This window comes from Populus alba, chromosome 1, assembly GCF_005239225.2.
Source record: "Populus alba chromosome 1, ASM523922v2, whole genome shotgun sequence".
In the NCBI taxonomy this organism is placed as follows: Eukaryota; Viridiplantae; Streptophyta; class Magnoliopsida; order Malpighiales; family Salicaceae; genus Populus; species Populus alba.
In genome coordinates this window covers 13384240-13402939 of record NC_133284.1, presented here as the reverse complement: position 1 = coordinate 13402939, position 18700 = coordinate 13384240, and the positions used below count along the sequence as shown (strand labels likewise).

General features: G+C 33.5%; 3 protein-coding genes, 1 long non-coding RNA gene and 4 other non-coding genes across 14 annotated transcripts; 1 reads left to right on the top strand and 7 right to left on the bottom strand.

The window, feature by feature from the left end:
* Positions 1-25: 25 nt before the first annotated feature.
* On the top strand, positions 26-2566 carry LOC118039296 (peroxidase 20). Of its 3 annotated transcripts, XM_073411812.1 has the most exons (5): positions 26-166; positions 934-1099; positions 1342-1533; positions 1776-1941; positions 2042-2566. In XM_073411812.1, the coding sequence occupies exons 2-5, from the start codon at positions 1052-1054 to the stop codon at positions 2491-2493; spliced, it is 858 nt and encodes a 285-aa protein (XP_073267913.1). In that variant the 5' UTR covers positions 26-166; positions 934-1051; the 3' UTR covers positions 2494-2566. The 3 variants fall into 3 exon arrangements, with proteins under 3 accessions (XP_073267913.1, XP_034901867.1, XP_034901866.1); XM_035045976.2 differs by lacking the exon at positions 26-166 and having other exon boundaries at positions 863-1099; positions 2072-2566; XM_035045975.2 differs by lacking the exon at positions 26-166 and having other exon boundaries at positions 863-1099.
* Positions 2567-4079: 1513 nt separating this feature from the next.
* Positions 4080-5605, bottom strand: LOC118039297 (uncharacterized). The gene is made up of 2 exons (XR_004685902.2): positions 5225-5605; positions 4080-4589 (listed from the first exon to the last, which is right to left on the bottom strand). It is a non-coding gene; the product is annotated as an uncharacterized lncRNA (long non-coding RNA).
* On the bottom strand, positions 4659-4745 carry LOC118039318 (small nucleolar RNA Z101). The gene has a single exon (XR_004685905.1). It is a non-coding gene; the product is annotated as a small nucleolar RNA Z101 (small nucleolar RNA).
* LOC118039317 (small nucleolar RNA Z101) lies at positions 4983-5072 on the bottom strand. The gene has a single exon (XR_004685904.1). It is a non-coding gene; the product is annotated as a small nucleolar RNA Z101 (small nucleolar RNA).
* On the bottom strand, positions 5214-5301 carry LOC118039321 (small nucleolar RNA snoR14). Its single transcript, XR_004685908.1, has one exon. It is a non-coding gene; the product is annotated as a small nucleolar RNA snoR14 (small nucleolar RNA).
* Positions 5359-5448, bottom strand: LOC118039320 (small nucleolar RNA U61). Its single transcript, XR_004685907.1, has one exon. It is a non-coding gene; the product is annotated as a small nucleolar RNA U61 (small nucleolar RNA).
* A 1992-nt stretch (positions 5606-7597) lies between the features above and the next one.
* On the bottom strand, positions 7598-11847 carry LOC118039294 (ribose-phosphate pyrophosphokinase 1). Of its 2 annotated transcripts, none has more exons than XM_035045969.2 (8): positions 11545-11847; positions 10622-10795; positions 9975-10223; positions 9410-9553; positions 9157-9324; positions 8692-8761; positions 8442-8523; positions 7598-7978 (listed from the first exon to the last, which is right to left on the bottom strand). In XM_035045969.2, exons 1-8 carry the CDS (start codon positions 11689-11691, stop codon positions 7798-7800), a joined length of 1215 nt encoding a protein of 404 aa, XP_034901860.1. In that variant the 5' UTR covers positions 11692-11847; the 3' UTR covers positions 7598-7797. The 2 variants fall into 2 exon arrangements, with proteins under 2 accessions (XP_034901860.1, XP_073265995.1); XM_073409894.1 differs by lacking the exon at positions 11545-11847 and adding an exon at positions 10904-11481.
* Positions 11848-13470: 1623 nt separating this feature from the next.
* LOC118039293 (tobamovirus multiplication protein 2B) lies at positions 13471-16739 on the bottom strand. Of its 4 annotated transcripts, none has more exons than XM_035045965.2 (5): positions 16528-16739; positions 14984-15049; positions 14825-14889; positions 14020-14157; positions 13471-13914 (listed from the first exon to the last, which is right to left on the bottom strand). In XM_035045965.2, the coding sequence occupies exons 1-5, from the start codon at positions 16708-16710 to the stop codon at positions 13842-13844; spliced, it is 525 nt and encodes a 174-aa protein (XP_034901856.1). In that variant the 5' UTR covers positions 16711-16739; the 3' UTR covers positions 13471-13841. The 4 variants fall into 4 exon arrangements, with proteins under 4 accessions (XP_034901856.1, XP_034901857.1, XP_034901858.1 ...); XM_035045966.2 differs by having other exon boundaries at positions 14041-14157; positions 16528-16738; XM_035045967.2 differs by having other exon boundaries at positions 14067-14157; positions 16528-16737.
* Positions 16740-18700: the final 1961 nt, after the last annotated feature.

The window sequence follows — 18700 nt, the reverse complement described above, 5'->3', positions numbered from 1 at the left end:
ACTGAGACAACCAGTTTAAAGAACAAATCTCATTAAATTTCAAGCTCGCTCAAATTATGCAAGGCGCGGATGTCAGCAACATAGCAGTTCATCTGTTACTTGAATGTCCAAGTTAGCTCAAATTTTGGCAAAACAAAGTTGAGTGAAGCATTCAAGACAAAGACAGGTAATTCTGGATCATTTATTTTCTGTCTCCCGTTCGTGTCAGATTGTTAAATTTCTTTCGTGATGCACAGTTTTATCCTCGAGAAAAAAACAGGGCCTCCCCCGAGTGATCCAGAATCAAATCTTTGCCTTACATCAGATCAGGGATGAGAAAGAGGGAGGGTGTGTTAAGCAGTCCACTATCAAATGGACTTTCTGATGAAGCCACCATTTAAAACACATCAATAAACAAACACCTATTCCTCTATATCTTAATTAATGGTGCAAAATCATAGTCATCAACAACCTGATTAATAATTATTCTGATAAAGCGTATCGTAATTGCAAAAAAGCTACTACTATTTTACAAGAATTAAATATTGTCTCCAGAAAATGAAAGCATACGATGCTCGATTAAATTAAAAGGGTTGGCCTTGACATGGCCAATGTATTCCTTCAAGAAAGGAATCACGTCCCAGAGGAAAACAAAGCTATAAAGTTAGGTTCAAGTAGTTGTATCAACTTTGATTTTTAGGAGATAGCAAAAGAATCCCATTGCCACTTTATTAGGATAAAGTTGGTTTGAAAACATTAGAAGGAACATGGAGAACGGTCCAAGGAAACGTCATTATCACCTGAGCTTGTTCCTATAAGTAGGAAATGTTGGTCCAACATTAAGCAATCTTAAACTAAACCATCTTTCTGGTGCGAGGTTGTCATGTCATGTGGTTTCTCAATGAATCCCTTTACAATAGTCTTTATCACTTTACTGGTTTTGGTCTTGCAAAGCTTGTCGACCTTCGGTGATGGACAACTTTTGGTCCGTGACTATTACAAGGAAACATGCCCTGTGGTTGAAGAGATTGTGAGGTATAATCTTCAGTTTGCCGTGCTTAAAAATCCAAGAATGGCCGCCTCTCTGCTTCGCTTGCATTTTCATGATTGCTTCGTTATGGTCAGGCCTCTCGTTTTCTCTAATTCTGTGTCTCTGTTTCCTCGTAATGAATATTGCACTCCCTTTTCTTGCTTTTTTTCTTTTCGGAAAAATAAATAAATAAAGAATTGCTAGAGAACTGAATACTTCTTGCTAACAGATATAATTCTCATTAATTTTGTAGCATCATCATTCTTTCTATCACAAATTCACAATTCCAAGTCTTAAACTCACCAATCCTGATTGGTTCTGGTATTAATCAGGGATGCGATGCATCGGTTCTTCTAGACAGCTATGGAGGCATGGTCAGTGAAAAGCAGGCAGTGCCTAACGTGAACTCATTGCGTGGATTCGAAGTCATTGATAGGATCAAGTATCAATTGGAAGAAGCATGCCCTCTCATAGTCTCATGTGCTGATATCTTAGCCATTGCTGCTCGTGATGCTGTTGCAGTGGTAAGTGTGCATACACACACACACACACACACACACACACACACACACATATACATACCTCTCTCTTTCTGCCTTTCATCTCACTACTGTCTCATTATATATAAGCTCCATTACAAGGTGGCTTCAATAACATAAATGTTAAGAAAGCTGGTGATCATGTCGTATGTCACATGATTAATTCCTTGATGACATTTGGGATGAAATAATGTAAGTAGTTTCTAATTTTCCTTTTACTTTGGAAGAGAGGTGGCCCAGGTTGGGAGGTTTATCTAGGCAGAAAGGACTCCCTCACGGCAAGTTTTGATGGTGCCAATCAGTTTATACCCGCACCAAATTCCTCTCTGGAGACTCTCATTGCCAATTTTAAACAACAAGGTCTTGACATAGGAGACTTGGTTGCTTTGTCAGGTAAAATCCACAACATTAATTATCTCATGTAAATAATTACTTATTTATTTATAAATCTTTAAGAAACACCACTAAACACGTAGTTTGTAATGACATATAGTGCTTGCCCATAAGCGTCTTGGTTTCACAGGTAGCCACACAATGGGAAAGGCAAGATGCTTAAGCTTTAGGCAACAAATACACGATGAGAGTGCTGAAGAACATTACGATATATCCAAGAGATACACCCCCTTTCGAAGAATCCTACGGTCCATATGTCCAAAAACAGGAAAAGACAATCAATTGGCTCCGCTTGATTTTGAAACCCCGGCTAGATTTGACAACCACTATTTCCTCAACATTCTTGAAGGAAGAGGGTTGCTGGGGTCCGATAACGTGTTGGTGACGGAAGATCATGAGGGGGAGATAAGAAAGCAGGTGTGGGCTTATGCCGCTGATCAAGAGCTTTTCTTCGCCTCGTTTGCCAATTCTATGATAAAGATGGGGAATATTAACGTACTTTATGGGAATGAAGGAGAGGTCAGGAAGAATTGTAGGTTTGTCAACACCTAACAAGTTTCTCATTCTGGACGAGTTAAATTGTGGATCTTGGTTACTTAATTTATGGACTACTGGATTGCTTCTACTCTTCTGTGATTTGATTCGGAGATGTTTAATATGTTTGTTGTTGCTCTAGAACAGTTGAACGGCATTTTTTAGCAATATCACAATGACGTGTAGAGAGAGAGAGAGAGAGAGAGGAAATTTAAATCCAAAATGATAGCTTTTACGTGCACAAGATTTTGGCTTAGATTATTTATTTTAGAGACAAGAAATTATCAACTGGTGACGCCTCAAAGACTTAGGAACAGTACCTCTGATGGCCAAACTAAGTTATAAACCCTACATAAAAGAGAAGGAGAAGATGTTGGATTTTTAAAATAGATGAATCTGGATTAAAAATGCATTGATAAACAGGGACTGGATTAATTTACTCTTAAGAATATGATCCTGAGAGAAGTGCAGTCACAAAAATGGAGAAGGTTTACAGAATTGCAGTCCATATACAGAGTCCATTATTTAGATAGAAACCAGCAAATGCATCCCTTACCTCCCATCATGAATTCTCCATATCATAAATGAAGATTTTCCGATCAATTTCAGGCATTGAAACACTATTTTTCCTTTCCTTCTTATGAATAATATTACAATGCTTATTCTAATAAATAAAGAGTCTTTCAGAACTCAGAAGTGCCATATAGTAATAGAATTCGCGCCCCATAAAAGCCATGTCATTCTAAACAGACAATTGTTCTTTCATTCCTGGTTCGGTCAAGAGCATGGATAATTAATATGATTAATTATCATGCCCGTATGCATAATTCCTTAGTAGGCAATCGATTTTTTCAAAGTAATATTAAAACAGTGGATCCAGCTGCTGCAGGCGTCTTGCCCGGCAACCTTCGCGCATGGCGTGCATCTCTGTGGACTCTGCTTACCACACTTGAACTCTTGTATCTAGACAATACACGCTTAGACCTGCTTTTTACCTGTAACTATCTTCATCCACACCCTAAACATATATTTTCAGTGAAAATAAAGCATAAAGTTAGCATATTCAATAGACTCTAAATTTTAATCATTATTTAATTTAAAATCTAATGAGTCACTTAAGTAATATTTTTCTACAACCAACGGATTTATGACTTGGTGGTTGTATGAACAAGGCTTGGACAAGTATTCATCAGAACTTCAAAGAGCTGCCTATCTTTCCTGAGATCGATGGCCGTGACCTTGGGAGTTGATTCAGACGAGCTTGCAAAACTATTTAAATAAGATGTACAACGGAAAAGAGTGAATTATCACCCACCTTGTGAGCAGGCAAAAAAGGTGATGGGTCTCACACCGCTCTCTGATGCAACTGGATTGACCTCGTTACTTCAAGAAAGTGAAGTACAGGGTTCACAAATCAAGAATAAAGGCAAAATGGGTACCAATTAAACCCGTTCCGGGTGCATTTATAGCCAATGTTTGTGGTATAATTGAGGTGCTATAGCATATGTTTGTGCTGTTGCCATGTTATATAAATGAATATTTTGCACTCTAATAGGTCATTTGAAAGCAGATAACGATGAATGAGGAATATGAGATCATAGAGCTGTTTCGAATCCAGAAAAAGAATTGACTTTCAGTCCAATTATCGAGGCCATGGTAGGGCCTTTGCCAGAACTTGTCAAGGAGAGGGGAGCGGAATACATTAGGCTTGTTATTACAAGCAAACTTGATGGTGGGTCACATGAAATTGGGGGAGTACAATAGTTTTGCAAGATAAATTTTATTTAGAAGCTCTGCTTTCCGGTGATAGATAGAGTCGCTTGAGCTCTTCCCAGCTTCATTCCATTCAGTTCTAAAACCCTGAAACTTCTTTTAGTATAAACATTATGCAAAGCAAAGAATGATAATGACGGGAACATCATTCTTGGTCTACTTGTCAGTTTTTCTTGAGGTAGCTTCAAACCCTAAACTGCTATGGACGTCTTCTGTTTGAGCTTCAAACCCTTGTGATTAACCATAAGAACAATAAAATTGTTGATACAATATGATTGTACAATTTGGCAGCTCCAATTCAGTGGTGGTGGAAACAAACAGTTTCTCGCAATGGGTACACACTGATTCATCAAAGCAATAAAGCATAATAAATCAAATGGCAACGGAAGAATCGACATGAACAAGATAAACAAGGGCATTAGGTCTCCAAGGTGTTACAGCATCAACGATATTCAGATGAAAATTACTCATTATAGCACATGATTCATCTGCCCCCAAATAAAGAAAAGCTTCATTACACAAACTGACAGTAAATAAAAACCTGCCAAGAACTCGAAACTCTAAAATCACCAAATTAAGACCCGTTTAGTAATGTGGTAAAGACTGTTTTTTGAAAATATTTAACAATAATATTTTTATTTTTTCAAATTGATCCTCGTATATATATTAAAAACCAACTGATAACATCTACATGACGTTCAGAAGTTTGAGAAGAAATAAAAGGGGAGTGAAGAGGAAGGCATCAGGTCTCCAAGGTGTATAGCATCAAGAAAAATTCAGACGCAAATTACCCATTAAAACATGAGATTCATCATATGCCCCAAAACAAGGAACTACAGAAACAAAAACATGACAAGACTCCAACTTTAGGCTCTCACAAAACAAAACCCATTGTTATACAAACAATGTAGCAGTCTATCAAGATAAATATGAGGTGGTTATTGAGATTATTAAAAAGATAAAAAGCGATCAGAACCTGTCGGGATTCAAGATAACATCACACAGTTACTAAGTCAGTGGATTGACAGACATGAATTTCTATCTTCACCTCGCTTTATATCATCAACAAATCAAAATCGCACAGATATATGTATATATACAGAAAAGGGTAAGCTCAGAACTTCTTAGAGGTTTGTGCAGCCGTCAAAGACGACCTCATCTGAGACCGTCTCCGGAACACAGAGAATTTCATCACAGCATGATTTTTAAAAACTACGAAATAAAAAACACAGATAGAATGAGAAGCAGAAAAACGTGGAGCTTTCAAAGAGGACTGCAATGAAATACAGATATCTAATTGACATTGGAAAGTGAAATAGTGCTGAAGGAAAACAAGCGACGGGGTAGTGGTTGGGGGGTAGTGGTTGGGGGATAGTGTGTATATTTATAGATAGAACAGGTTGCTGAAGAAGCCGAAAACAAAAGGAAAGGCAAACCCTAATTCCTCATGTCACGTGACAGTACGTGACTAAATTATATGTAAACTCAATTATTATAAATTATATAAAAAAAAAAAAAAACATTAAAAGATTTAACCGCACTTTTTTTTATTTGGTTCTTTTACTGGCATTTAATAATTATAATTTGATTTTGCAAAATAATGTTTTTAATAAATGTTTGAAATTATGAAGACGCAAGTTAATACAAGATAAAAAAATATTAAAAAAAAACAATGAAAATAAAACATAAGGGAAGGGAAAGAAAAATTCCACTTTGGGCCACATTGTTTTCTTTCTTTTTTTTCTTTATAATTTAATCATTTCAGATTATATTTTATTTTAATTGATTTTATAATAAGTTATGCGCGATGTTAAAAATATATTTCGACAGTTACCACTCGATTTAATAAAATAAATTTTTTTTTATTAATTTCAAACAATAAAAAATTTAAAACATTTAATTTCAAATTGAAATAAATATTTGATTTAAAAAAAAAATTAATATCTTTATTCAGTTTTCATATTAATTTTTTGTTGACATCAACATAATTATTATTGTTTATTAAAATATATAGTTTTTGATTTATTTTATTAAATGCATGTATAACTTTTTAGTTTGCATTTTAAAATTTTCTTGATGGTAAAAAGACATGAACAAAGCTCGCATCCTTTATTTATGTTAAGAAAAAATATTTCACCCGGTTGCGTGGCACAATGAATCAAACTAGTTTATTCACCAAATAAAACCGGTAAAATAAAATGGAAATGGAAAACTCAATTTAATCCTTTAACTATATACTTCAGCTTTAACTATAAATTTCATTTATTTTCTCTCAATTATTCTAATATTTCTTAATTAGATCCAACAACATTTTCGTCCAAAAAGGATTTCAAATTGATATTTTGTATATTACTTTTTGGTCAATTTTTCCTTAAATCAACACCATTTCAATATACAAAATATACACAATTGACTCAAATGATCAAAAACAAATTTCATAAAACAATGCAGGAAATGTTTAGAATTAAATTGATAAAATAAGAATGGACATGTAGTCTTGGGATTAAATTTAGGTTTCCCCAAATGGAATCCATTAGTTTATTTGCTTTTGCTTCATCCAAAATAAAATAGGAATGACACAAATAATATGTTAAATATCTTCGAGTTTGCATGTGTGTCAATTGAAACTAAATCATTATTCGTACAATACATTTTTTTTTAAAAAAATTATTTCAATATTAACTTCAAAAAATAAATTTAAAGAACAAAAAAATACATCTTTAATCATCAACAAAATCCCTTAGGATTGCACCATAGCTCGCGTCTTCGTAGCTTTTTGCTCAGATTGTTGAAGACTGTTTCAGCTTATAATTAGCGGGACAATATAAATGCATAGAGTATATGGGATGGATTATGTATTTTTATATATTGGGCCGTTTTATGTTCATGGCCTCTCTCCTCTTCCATCATATTTCGGATGATAATGCTATTACGAACAAAAATACTAAAAGCATTAAAAGCACATAAAAGAAATAGAAGAAAATTAAAAAAAAAAAAAAAACCTTAAGAAAAAACCCATGTCCATGAAATGTTGCATATAAAACATGCTCCCAGTTTATATTAGATGCAAACATCCATAAAAACTAGAAGCGTGGAATAGACTTGGTTGCTTATCCTGGATTTTTTCTTCCTGTAATCTCTTCAAACCATTTTTTGCCCAAAACCCAGAAACTCTGAATATCTTAGCAGAAGCCCGGGGAATTATCCATTCTTTCTATTGAATCCCAGTTGACTTGGACAAGTTTTTTAACGACCAAAAACAATAAATACATTCACAAATTCATAAAAAGAGTACACCTAGAAGACCTGAATAAATCCAAATCTATTTTAGAAGGCTTAAGAACAAGAATTAGGCAAAATCTATGTATTTATTAAATGAGACTAATGTAGAGGTTCGTATGCACGACAATCAAAATTTTGCCTGCAAACACCATAAAAAATACACATCCCATGTATTGATTTTCTTGTACTATGAAAGATTTTATCGCCATCTTGCCAGGGAATCCCTGTTTGAACTAAAAGGGTCTACTGCCAATGGATACTCCTTCGCTATTGAAAAATGCTACTTACAGAACAGTCATCATGAACACGCCAAATTGTCTCGCCCAACAGATTTGCTACAGAAAGCACAGTCAACTGGGGGAAGTAGTTCTTCTCCGCCACTGGCATTGTGTTTGTAATGATCACCTCTTGAAACAGGCCACTCGACAACCTCTCAATTGCAGGAGGACTTCCAAGTAAAAGGGGAAAAATGTCAACACAAATATGAATGAGATGGTCAGTGTAGATAGTGAGTTCCGACTTTCCAAAACCACATAGAGCCATGCCAGAAACCACATTGTAAAAACTAATGTGATTTTTTGAAAATACAGGATGCTAAGTCCATACAAATCCAGAACTTTGAGCTGGAAAATCAAAAAGTTTTCTTGCAAGTTGACATCTTGAAATAAAATACCAGAAAAGGAAGAGGAAAAAAACCACTGCTGTCTTGAACATTTCACTTGGGACAGTAAACTAACACTACCTATCTAGTGGATTGACCATTTTGTACTTAATGAACAGTCATAAATTTATGTTTATGATACGTTTCTCAAGGTAATCCAAGAAACTGCACTTAGTTATACGTGGGAAAAGTAGAAATTACTATACACACCATTAAGAAGTTAATCAGATATTGTAAATGAACTGAGTACCTGAAAACAGCATGAGTGCAGCATGCATAAACTTCTCTGGCCCCCTCTTCATGTAAGAGAGCCGCTCCTTTTGCAATTGTACCTACAGTGTATAATCAATTGTTTTAGTTAAATATTAATAAATTTTAAAAGGAATTGGATACAATCATCTACAAAAACCTTTTTTTGAAAAATCTCCAAATCATAAACCAAGTAAAATTGCACTTATCCCCTTTGTCTTGGATTGGAATTTGACATCAAGATTACTCACCAGCAGTGTCAATCATGTCATCTACCATAACTGCAACCTTTCCTTTGACGTCACCGATAAGGTTCATAACCTGCAGCATCAGATTAATCATGGTTCTGAGATTGTGAAGTGGATAACAAACCAAAAAAAAAAATGAAACAGAGGGAACTTCCCTTACTAGTTATTGCGCATAAACAAAAGAATCTAAACTCTACAATAGGCCACACTCAATATCTGCTAATGAAATTGGCATTAAAAAGAGAGGCATGTACATGCAGTAAGAAAATGTCATAGCTAATAAGGGAAGTAGCAGAATTAATAGATAGTCTTTCAAGTGAGATAGCGAAGTAGAAAACTTTATTTGGATGCAAAGATGATAATAATAAAATAAAAATAAACAGCTTACCTAATAGTGTAGTGCAGGAATCAAGATATAAATAAAGAAAATACTGTCAGCACTCAGCAGTGACTTGGTCAGGAGATTACCTCAGCAACATTGTGTCCATGATGCCTTTTGTCCACTATAGCTAAAGGAGCATCCGACAGTTTTTTTGCAAAAGCCCGTGCTCTCGCAACTCCACCAACATCAGGTGAAACCACTACCAAATCACTGGAATAAATTGTCTTGCTTGCAAGATAATCCAGAATCACAGGCTAGAGTCACAGAAGAAGTAGTGAAAAAGAAGTTGGTGAAAATTTGGATAAGTAAAGGTCAACAACTAAAAACTATAGTAATTACCTGACCATACACATGGTCCACAGGAATATCGAAGTAACCCATAGATTGCCCAGAATGAAGATCACAGGCAAGAATGCGGTTTGCACCTGCTTCTGTGATAAGGTTTGCAACAAGTTTGGCTGCAATGGATTCACGACCTTGAGTCTGCCCCCAAAAAAAAAAAAAGCTAAATGCATACACAAGAAGAATATCACTGTTTAATTCTTACATGGTCGTGATAAAACAATTAAAGGCACCAATCATACCAAATGTTGCCTACAACCAAATTCAAACTGTATTGAAGTAGAACACAAACATGAAACAGATGTGTTCGAAACCTAAACCCATCCTTGAGATAATGATGTTCCATTTTATATAGACAACTTATCTAGCATTGATCTTTTCTTCTTGAAAAAAAGGCAATTGAAGTACTTACCTACTCATCTAACCAGGTTGATGCATTACTGGAGTGAACACTTAAATAGCAGCCCGTCAAATAGTTAATTTACATGACCAAGCTTTTGCGAGAATTCCTGGTAATGATTGGAAATATTGCTCTTTATGTAAACCAAACCATAAAACTTGCCTTTCGATCTGCTCTGGCATATCCAAAGTACGGGATCACGGCAGTGATGTTCTTGGCTGATGCTCTCCGACAAGCATCAATCATTATCAAAAGTTCCATGAGATTCTCATTTGCTGGAGGACAGGTGGGCTGCAGTAGAAAAACATCGCATCCTCTGACACTCTCTTGCAGTTGAACATATATTTCCCCATCTGCAAATCGCTTTATGTTGATCTTTCCCAGTTCTAGGCCCATACACCAAGCAGTTTCCTGGGGATGAATGACAAACCGTTACCAGATAGGAATTCCAATCGCATAGAAAACCATGTCACTTAAGAAATACATTTTTTCAGAGTTTCTCAGAGTATGTAACCAAACCACACATCAATTAACACCAAAAAGAATCTCAATTTGATTTTGGAGAATAATCTTTTAATCAAAGGCAAAGACGGAAATGACAGCTTTACACATGAAGAGCTAAATCAAGTGAACATCTTACAAGATTCCAGCACAAGGGGTAACATTTATTACGATTTATAACATGATGAGATTTTTATAAAAGCAAATTCTTAATATTCCACCAGTTTTACCAACAGAAGTAACCACCAATAATAAAGCCATATAAATATAATTCTTCTGTACATGACTATCTAGAACTAAATAGTTACCTGAGATAGAGAAGGATTTGCTGTGCCAGAAAACAACTTCAGCCTGATATCTTTTCTGCTAACAGTTTTCTCCACTCGATCAGATTCCAAGAACTTAGGCAAGATCCGATCGTTAAGGACAGGAATAGCAGGCTTCCCGTTCCCAAAATTCAATGGTTCAGAAATATCGCATTTCTGGCACAATAATAAATAACTGAGAATCAGTAAGAAACACAACTTCGCAACTCTTTTGTCATCCTCTACAAAGACACTTTACATGCACATTTGCTACAAAGCTACTACCATGAAACATAATTTACTTCCCATCTCCTAGTGCTCTGTCTGCAGAAAGCAATAAGAAATCAATATGGGCCATGTATATAGCTAAGGATTTACCCTTTCCCTTTCCCCCCCTTATCCATTAATGGAGCTAGTTTTCACGAAATATCTAAAAGAAACAGGGCCCAGATGATAAATATATAATTAATCTGAACAAATAAAAAACAATCCAAATTCAATTATTAAATTAGAAAAAAATAAACAAAAAAAGGCGAAAAATTATACACGTGCAAAAAAACAAATAAAATAGTATCATTATGAATTTCAACAGGATGAAACGGTCTCTATCTGTTTCATTAATTTTACCAGTTAAGAGGATGGCAATGAGTGCTCACTGATCGCGTTTTTGCTATATATGTACCCTACCCACTACCCATGAAATAAAAGATTTAGATATACTTATTTTATCAATCCAGTTTCGAGCATCCATTATAGGAATACCGTTTGTTATTCATTGAAACATAAAATAAAAGAGTAGAACACGTTAAAGCATGTGTATATTATATTTAATTAAAAAATACATAGGTTTTATATATAAATATATATAATCCTTAAGAAAATATAAAACAAAAGAGTGATGTTTTTTTATTATTATCTGCGCTTACAATGGTGTTCCTAGGAGAAATCCGAGTGCGAGGGCCATTGAAACTCAAACTTAAATGTGCAAAAGAGCAACGAGACAGAGACGAGGAGGACATAAAAAACGAGGCCGTTTGGGTAGGAGATGATTGCACAGCCAATGAAGAAGCCATTTTCTTTTGTTTTCACAATCTAGGGGTTAGGGATTGGCTTAGCTTTTATTTGAAAAAATAATTTAGAGTGGCGAGGGGGGAGAAAGCCCTTTGAAATAGATGGAGGAGGGGGGGTGTCTTTCTCACTTTCATCCTGTGTTTTCCTTATTTGCTATTTAATTTAATTTTAATTATAGCAGGAAGGTAGAGAGGCGACAGATTCACAAGCGTAAACGACACCCCGGTTTTTCCTTGCTTATATATACATGTGCGCATTTAAAATTAATTGAACCTGGACTTTTGAAATAATCATGATTCATTTATTACAATTATTATAACGTCTAAAACGGTTGCGGAGTGTGGATTTTTGCGGAGGTGAGTCAGTGAGTCAAAATCATAGAGTGGACTGGAAAAAGGTTTTGTCTGCCACGTTGACGGTACTCTTAATGTTGCCACGTGTGAAGGGGACAAAATCCAAGAGGAGTACTGTGACAAAACGTTATTATCCTTTTTAATATTTTTTATTTAAAAATATATTAAAATAATTTAGAACATGCTTGGATAAAGGTATGATTTTTTTTTTTTTAATATAGAATACAAAAAAAAAAAAAAAAATAATGTAAACCTTGGTTCTGATGGGGATTTTTCATGAACGACATTATTGTTAAACGATCAGTACTTTTTTTTATTATTATTATTTTGGTCATTCGACTTTATTTAATTATAATCTCATCCCCGCATGTTTACAACTTTACATGCTTTCACCTATACGAAATGTCACCGGAAAGAGGCAACCAATTAACGATCAGTTTTATGAAATTCAATTTAACGTTATAGTCACAGAGAAAAGAAAGAAATATGGATGCATATAAGCAAGGTCCTTATCTCCTTGGATGCATATACGGCCTGTTCTGTCACATTAAACACGAGGACGCATGGAGACAGGAGGATTGCTTAAGTATTATACCAGAGAGTATTAGCAGTTTGCACTCTCCTGCTTGGGCGGGTGTTTGAAAGAGATAACTAAATCAACGGCTACAAAGCAAGGTTATTAATTCCGTACCGTTTTGCTCGGAATGGCCGAAATATTATATACCAATTTTAAAAAAAAAAAATTATTTTATTTTAAATCTCGGTCCATTCCGGATTTTTCGGCTAAATTTTACCCGAAACATTCCGGTTTCATTCCACATGTTTCGTTTCATTCTTGAAAAACCATTGAATCAAATTGAACCTTACTCAATTTCATTAATTAAACCACCTGATTATAAAAAAGCTCTTTTTTATTACTATTTTTAATAGCAATAATATTAATAATAATATTGAAAATTATTATTACTATTTTCATTAATAATGATAGTAATTGTTTAAAATTAGATTTATCACCATATTCATGTTGTTTTCTTTCATGTTTATACTTTGTAAGAATTTGAACAAAACAAGAAATGCTTTAGATTCCATTAGCCACTTGATAACATTAACTTAACTTTATATTTAAAATATTTTTTGTTAAAACATTTTACTTTCATAATATTTTGATTTTTTGTTTAAGTTAAAAAATCTATTTAATCTTGACTATTTAGAAATATTTTAAATTTTAAAATTATATTTGTTTGGTATTGTGTTTGTATTGCATAATTTATAATTAATTTACCTGGAATTTGAATTATGTTTGTTGAATATATATATATGTGTGTGTGTGTGAACAATACAACTCTAAAACGGCCCGTCAAAATAGCCTCGTTTAGTCTTTCCTGCGCCCTTTTATTGTCTTTTTGCAACTAAAACATTTTATTTCAATTGAAAAAACAAAATACCTATCAAAACAGAATTGACAACCTTGCTACAAAGTAGACGATCACTAGAACTTTCAACGTAAAACGTGTTCCCCGACCCTAGGAAAAATCAAAGACACGGACATGTTCTTGGTTTCCTCCAAGTACATAGGGTATGGAATATTTTTTTTGCGTCAAAAGCGTGCTTCAGATGCTTGGGGGCATTGACATGAGAATACTAATAATGGCATGTAGTGTGCAGTAGACTATACAAAGTGGGGCATATTTAATGTACCGCAAGACTGAAAGCATGGACACCGTGTATTGAGACCTTATAGTTATCTCCGAGCTTGGGACTTTGAAGACTGTCCAGCCATGATCTGATGGCTGGTACTGTTAAGCTTCTGAATGACGGTGAAAATTTAGTCCATTAACCTGCCTCTGGAGGTTGACTTGACGGCTCAGATTCCTGAGGAAGGGGAAGGAAATTAAGATGAAAACATGTTACTAGCAGTTTAGACATTCAAAGCAGTCATCAATTAAACATAGTAGTAGATGGGCTATCAATTAGCACATTGCAAAAGGAATCACACACAGCCACAAAAATGCGGGGGTTTGTACTTGTTGAGAGAACTGAGCTTGGGATAGAGTACTAAGCTGGCAGCTCTCCATGTTTGCAAGTAACTGGATTGCAGTTCTCAGATGAGGAACACTGCAAAATTGATACTTAAATCAGCTAACGGAACAGGAAAAATTAAGGGAAAAAAATAAATATCCTCAAGTTGATTGTAATGGTCCTAATGGATGGATTCAGATGATCTCTATTTATAGGAGGAAAGGAAACGATAAGAAATTATTGACATGAAATGACATCAGCAATCCAAAAAATCCAGAGAATAGCTACATTATTATCATTATGTTGCCTTAAAATATATGCAAAAGAAAATGGTTTGAGCTCAACTTGATAGAACTTCAACATTGCTTCACTATATCAAAGAATCCTATCACTCAATGAGTTTCCAATCGTTTCTCTTTTTAAATTCTTAAGTTTACAATTTTTGCTATCATGTCATATTTATAGCATCAAAGACTTCACGTACCCAGACCCAAGCAGGAAATAAAGCATTGTTGAGTTGCTCATATGGTTGTGTGTGCTGTATGCATCGACCAATCCTCATGGATAAAATTTTAACTACCAAAAGCATTCAATTACATGCTAAACACTTACAATTTACAGTTGCAGAGTTTCAGTGACACGTATAAAAAAGTTGAAGATGCAATGGACAATCAAACTAAGCAAATTAATTTATGAGTGCGATCTGCTGTTTTTACAAGGATACGGACGAATCTAGTGTACCAAAAGAATTTATGAACTCAACCTTTGTAATCCACTATCCATATGTGCATCGAGGGATGAGATCACCTTAGGCATTTGGTCTAAAACCTTCAACAAATGAGGGGTAAGAAAACAGATAATTCAACTATAGAGAAAACAGACTTTTCCTACAAAATTCACATTTGTTGACAGAAATACATACTTGTCCAGTGTTCTTGATTGTAGAGGCTTTTGCCAGAAGGTTCTTTGGGAGCTTCATTAGTTTAGCCTGCAAATGACAAGAGATACAAGTTTATTCATAATGATACAGATAATAAATATAACTAATTAGATTCTACTATCCATCTTCAACAATTAAATCATATGAGATTATCTTTGCTTGACTGACAAGAAAAAATCAAAACACAATTTGCAACTACAGATATCATGTACTGGATTAGAGAAAGAGGGCTGCATATTTCATAAAATACAGAAGTCAGCTAGGTGAGTATGAAGAATAAGTGAATCCAACTCCTCAAGCAAGGCTTCACTTACTCTCAACAGAATGGGAAATACCAATACCCACTAATATGAACACTGTTTTTGAAGCCTTAACACCAGCTATGACGAGGCACCATGACTAAAATGAAAACCCAGTTTCTTGAAACTCTTTCACAAAACAAATCCACATGTCAAGTAGAAGGAAAGACTATTAAATGTTATATGAAAATTCTGGAGTACTTTTAAAACTTCACAACTGCTTCTTCTCAAACAAAGAAAGGTAACTGGGCTTTTATGAATGGACTAAATAACATTGTAACCTACATCAAAAAGTTCTTCATAAAGACATTCATCATATAATTTTAACCAAAGACTTCTTTTTTCACTGTCATTAGCTAATCTTTCTTTTTGTAAACTATGTTACAGATATTTAAATCTTTAGCTCATGTCGACTTCAGTGTTTACACTCTTTAACATACAAGGCTTCCAGACACTCTTTATTAAATGTTTTCAAATTTGAATGTAATCACCAAAATCGAACCTGAGTTACTTTCTCTTAAAGTTCATCTTAAACATTTTCTCTGTTTGCATGAAGCAGAATTCTGAAAGTACTAAGCACAGTTAAGCTCCAAGGACTATTCTCCTTTATTTGAAATTCCTCACCCCTTACTTTTTTTCGAGTACACACAAGCAATCCTATACATTTTTCTATTCCACCCACTTCCTCCCAGCACGGAGAGCCTAAAAATGCAGTGTTTGGCTTCCCATCCAAATCTAGAAAAGCCCATTCCACCATTGCTCTTATCTATCCCGCCAAGCCTATGCTCACGTATAATTCCTAACAAAACGTAAGCAAATTGCACTAATAAACCCATAAAATTTTCTTCTTCATAATTCACATAGATTGCCTAAATACACATTCACAGTCTATCAATTTTTGACAAAATAGTCCATACACGAACATAACCAAAAACCCTCAGAACTGTGTTTAATAAAAAACTGAACAAAGCCAATTTTCACAGTGCTCATCAATATCATTAAATTTCAATATCTTGTCTTAAAATCAAACCTCCACGACTTCTAACACACTAACACAGAGACCAAGCAAAGTTCATAAGGTATTAAAACACTCCAGACAGCTGCAGGAATCTTAATAAGCATGTACAATAGTTGATAGAGAATTTGATTCAAGAAAAAAGAAGGGGGGGAAGCACAATAAGCATCTAGAATCTTAATAAGCATGTATGAAGGGAAAGATGGAGGTACCTGGGAAGGAGAGGATTGTTGCATAAGGTGAAGGAGATTGGAGGTCGATTGTACAGCTTGAGAGATTTGATCAGCCACTATTGACTTTGCTGTGCCTTCTCTTGCGCTTGTACCTCCACCCGATGACGCTGATCTTTCAATTGCTCTCTCCATTTGCTTTGCTTCTCCAAGGACAGAAGACATCAATCACTTCTCTTCGAGCATTGTTCTGTGCTTCTTGTTTTTATTATTACTAACATTGTGGACCAGACCAGGCCAGGCCCAGTATGAGACCAGGCCCTATCAAGTATTACTGTACCAGCAACATTAAATTCCAAGAGTTCTAGTTCTAATATTGTCATTACATGAATTCTCGTTGTATTTGTATTTTAACCTGGATTGAATATTTTTTATTCGATTTAATTTTTATATAAAAAAAAGTAATTAAACTAAATTTTTTTAAAAAAATCAAAACTGATTCAAATTATTCGGTTCGATTTTTTTAGAATAAAAACCGATTTCAAATTGGTTTGACTTGATTTTGATTCAGCTTTTCATTTTAGCTCAGTTTTTTTCTATTTCAGTTTGGTTTGGTTTAGTTTTTTCATGTCAATCTTATAAAACCAAAACTAAATTGTTCAGTTATTTTTAAAATTTTTAATCGGTTTTTTTTTTATTTGATTTTTTTGATTATTTTTTTTAATTTTCTTGATTTAATTAATTTTTTAATTTTTAGATTTTTTTATCCACCCTTAATTCTAACTCCATGCGTTTATAATAGATTCTTCTCTTAGAAATTTCATTTTTCTATATATATTAATTGCGATGACAACTTAATGTAACGAGTAACATTCGAGTTTGGAACTATAAATTTGAAATATAAAGTTCAAATCATCAGATGGACGCAACGCTGACAGCAACAATATTCCACATAATTGAAACTAGTAATATCTTATGTAGAGGCAGTCATCAAGGCAAACGTGAATGCTCTTATGTTTTTTAGAAATTAAATTAAAATCCATTCTAAAAAAAGGATGAAATCTTATGTTTACTAACTAGATTTTTTTATTCGCACTATGTTATTTGTGAGGTGAGTTATTATTTTTATTTTTTTATCATAAAAAAAAATACTTTAAACGGTGATAACTTGAATATGAATCAAGGTTAGCTTAACTAACCAGTAATCCAGGATAACCTCAAAAAAAAAAAAAAAAAGTTTAAGATCTAATAAAATAATGTCAAAAGATGAAAAAAAAAAAAAAAATTAAATCGGACTAATTTTGAAACAATAACTCTCGCTCATGAAACTAAGATTACCATATAGAATACTCAAAAAAATCTAGAACAAATTTCTTAACCATCAAAAAATAAAAAAGAAAATAAATAGTAATCAAGATAATAAGGATAAAACTTGGTATAAAAACTAATAAAATAAAATAATGAGGGACTTAATCGAGAAATAAAATAAGAAAAAGATTTAAAAAAACAATTAAAAGAATGAAAACAATGTTTGGATTAAAAAAAAAAAACAAATGAAATAAATGTTGAGGGACAAAATTGAAAGAAAAAAAAAATTAAAAAAATGAGGACTAATTTTAGAAAATAAAATAAAATATTGAGAAATAAAATTGAAAAAAAAAACAAAGAAAGAAAAGGAAAAAAAAAAACAATGAAGAGAATGAGTATCATATTTGATATATAAACAAAATAAAATCAAATGAAAACGGATGAAAAAAAAAGAATTTAAAAAAGAATCATAAACAAAGAAAAGACTAGTAAAAAAAATATCATAATTGATTTTTTTTCTCCATTATTTTTTATTAAAATAATACCATTTTTAGTTTTTTGTTGAATAAAAAATCAAGCAATTAGCTAGGGAAAAATCATGTCAACACCCTTTGATTTTTTCTTTTACCATTATTTTTTTATCAACATAATGTTATTTTTTACTTTTTGCACAATAAAAAAATTTGAATGACCCCAGTAAACCCCAATCATTCGATCCAACTTGTGATCTAAAACATAACAAGGGTTGATTTCGAAGTCGGGTTTTAAAAGCATGATAAAAAAATAAATAACAAATATGATATGAAAATTCAGTGAAATTAAATAATGAGGGATGAAATTGCTAAAAGAACAATCAATCAAGAAAAAAACTCAAAATAAAAGGAATTGCAATCATAAAAATAAGGAT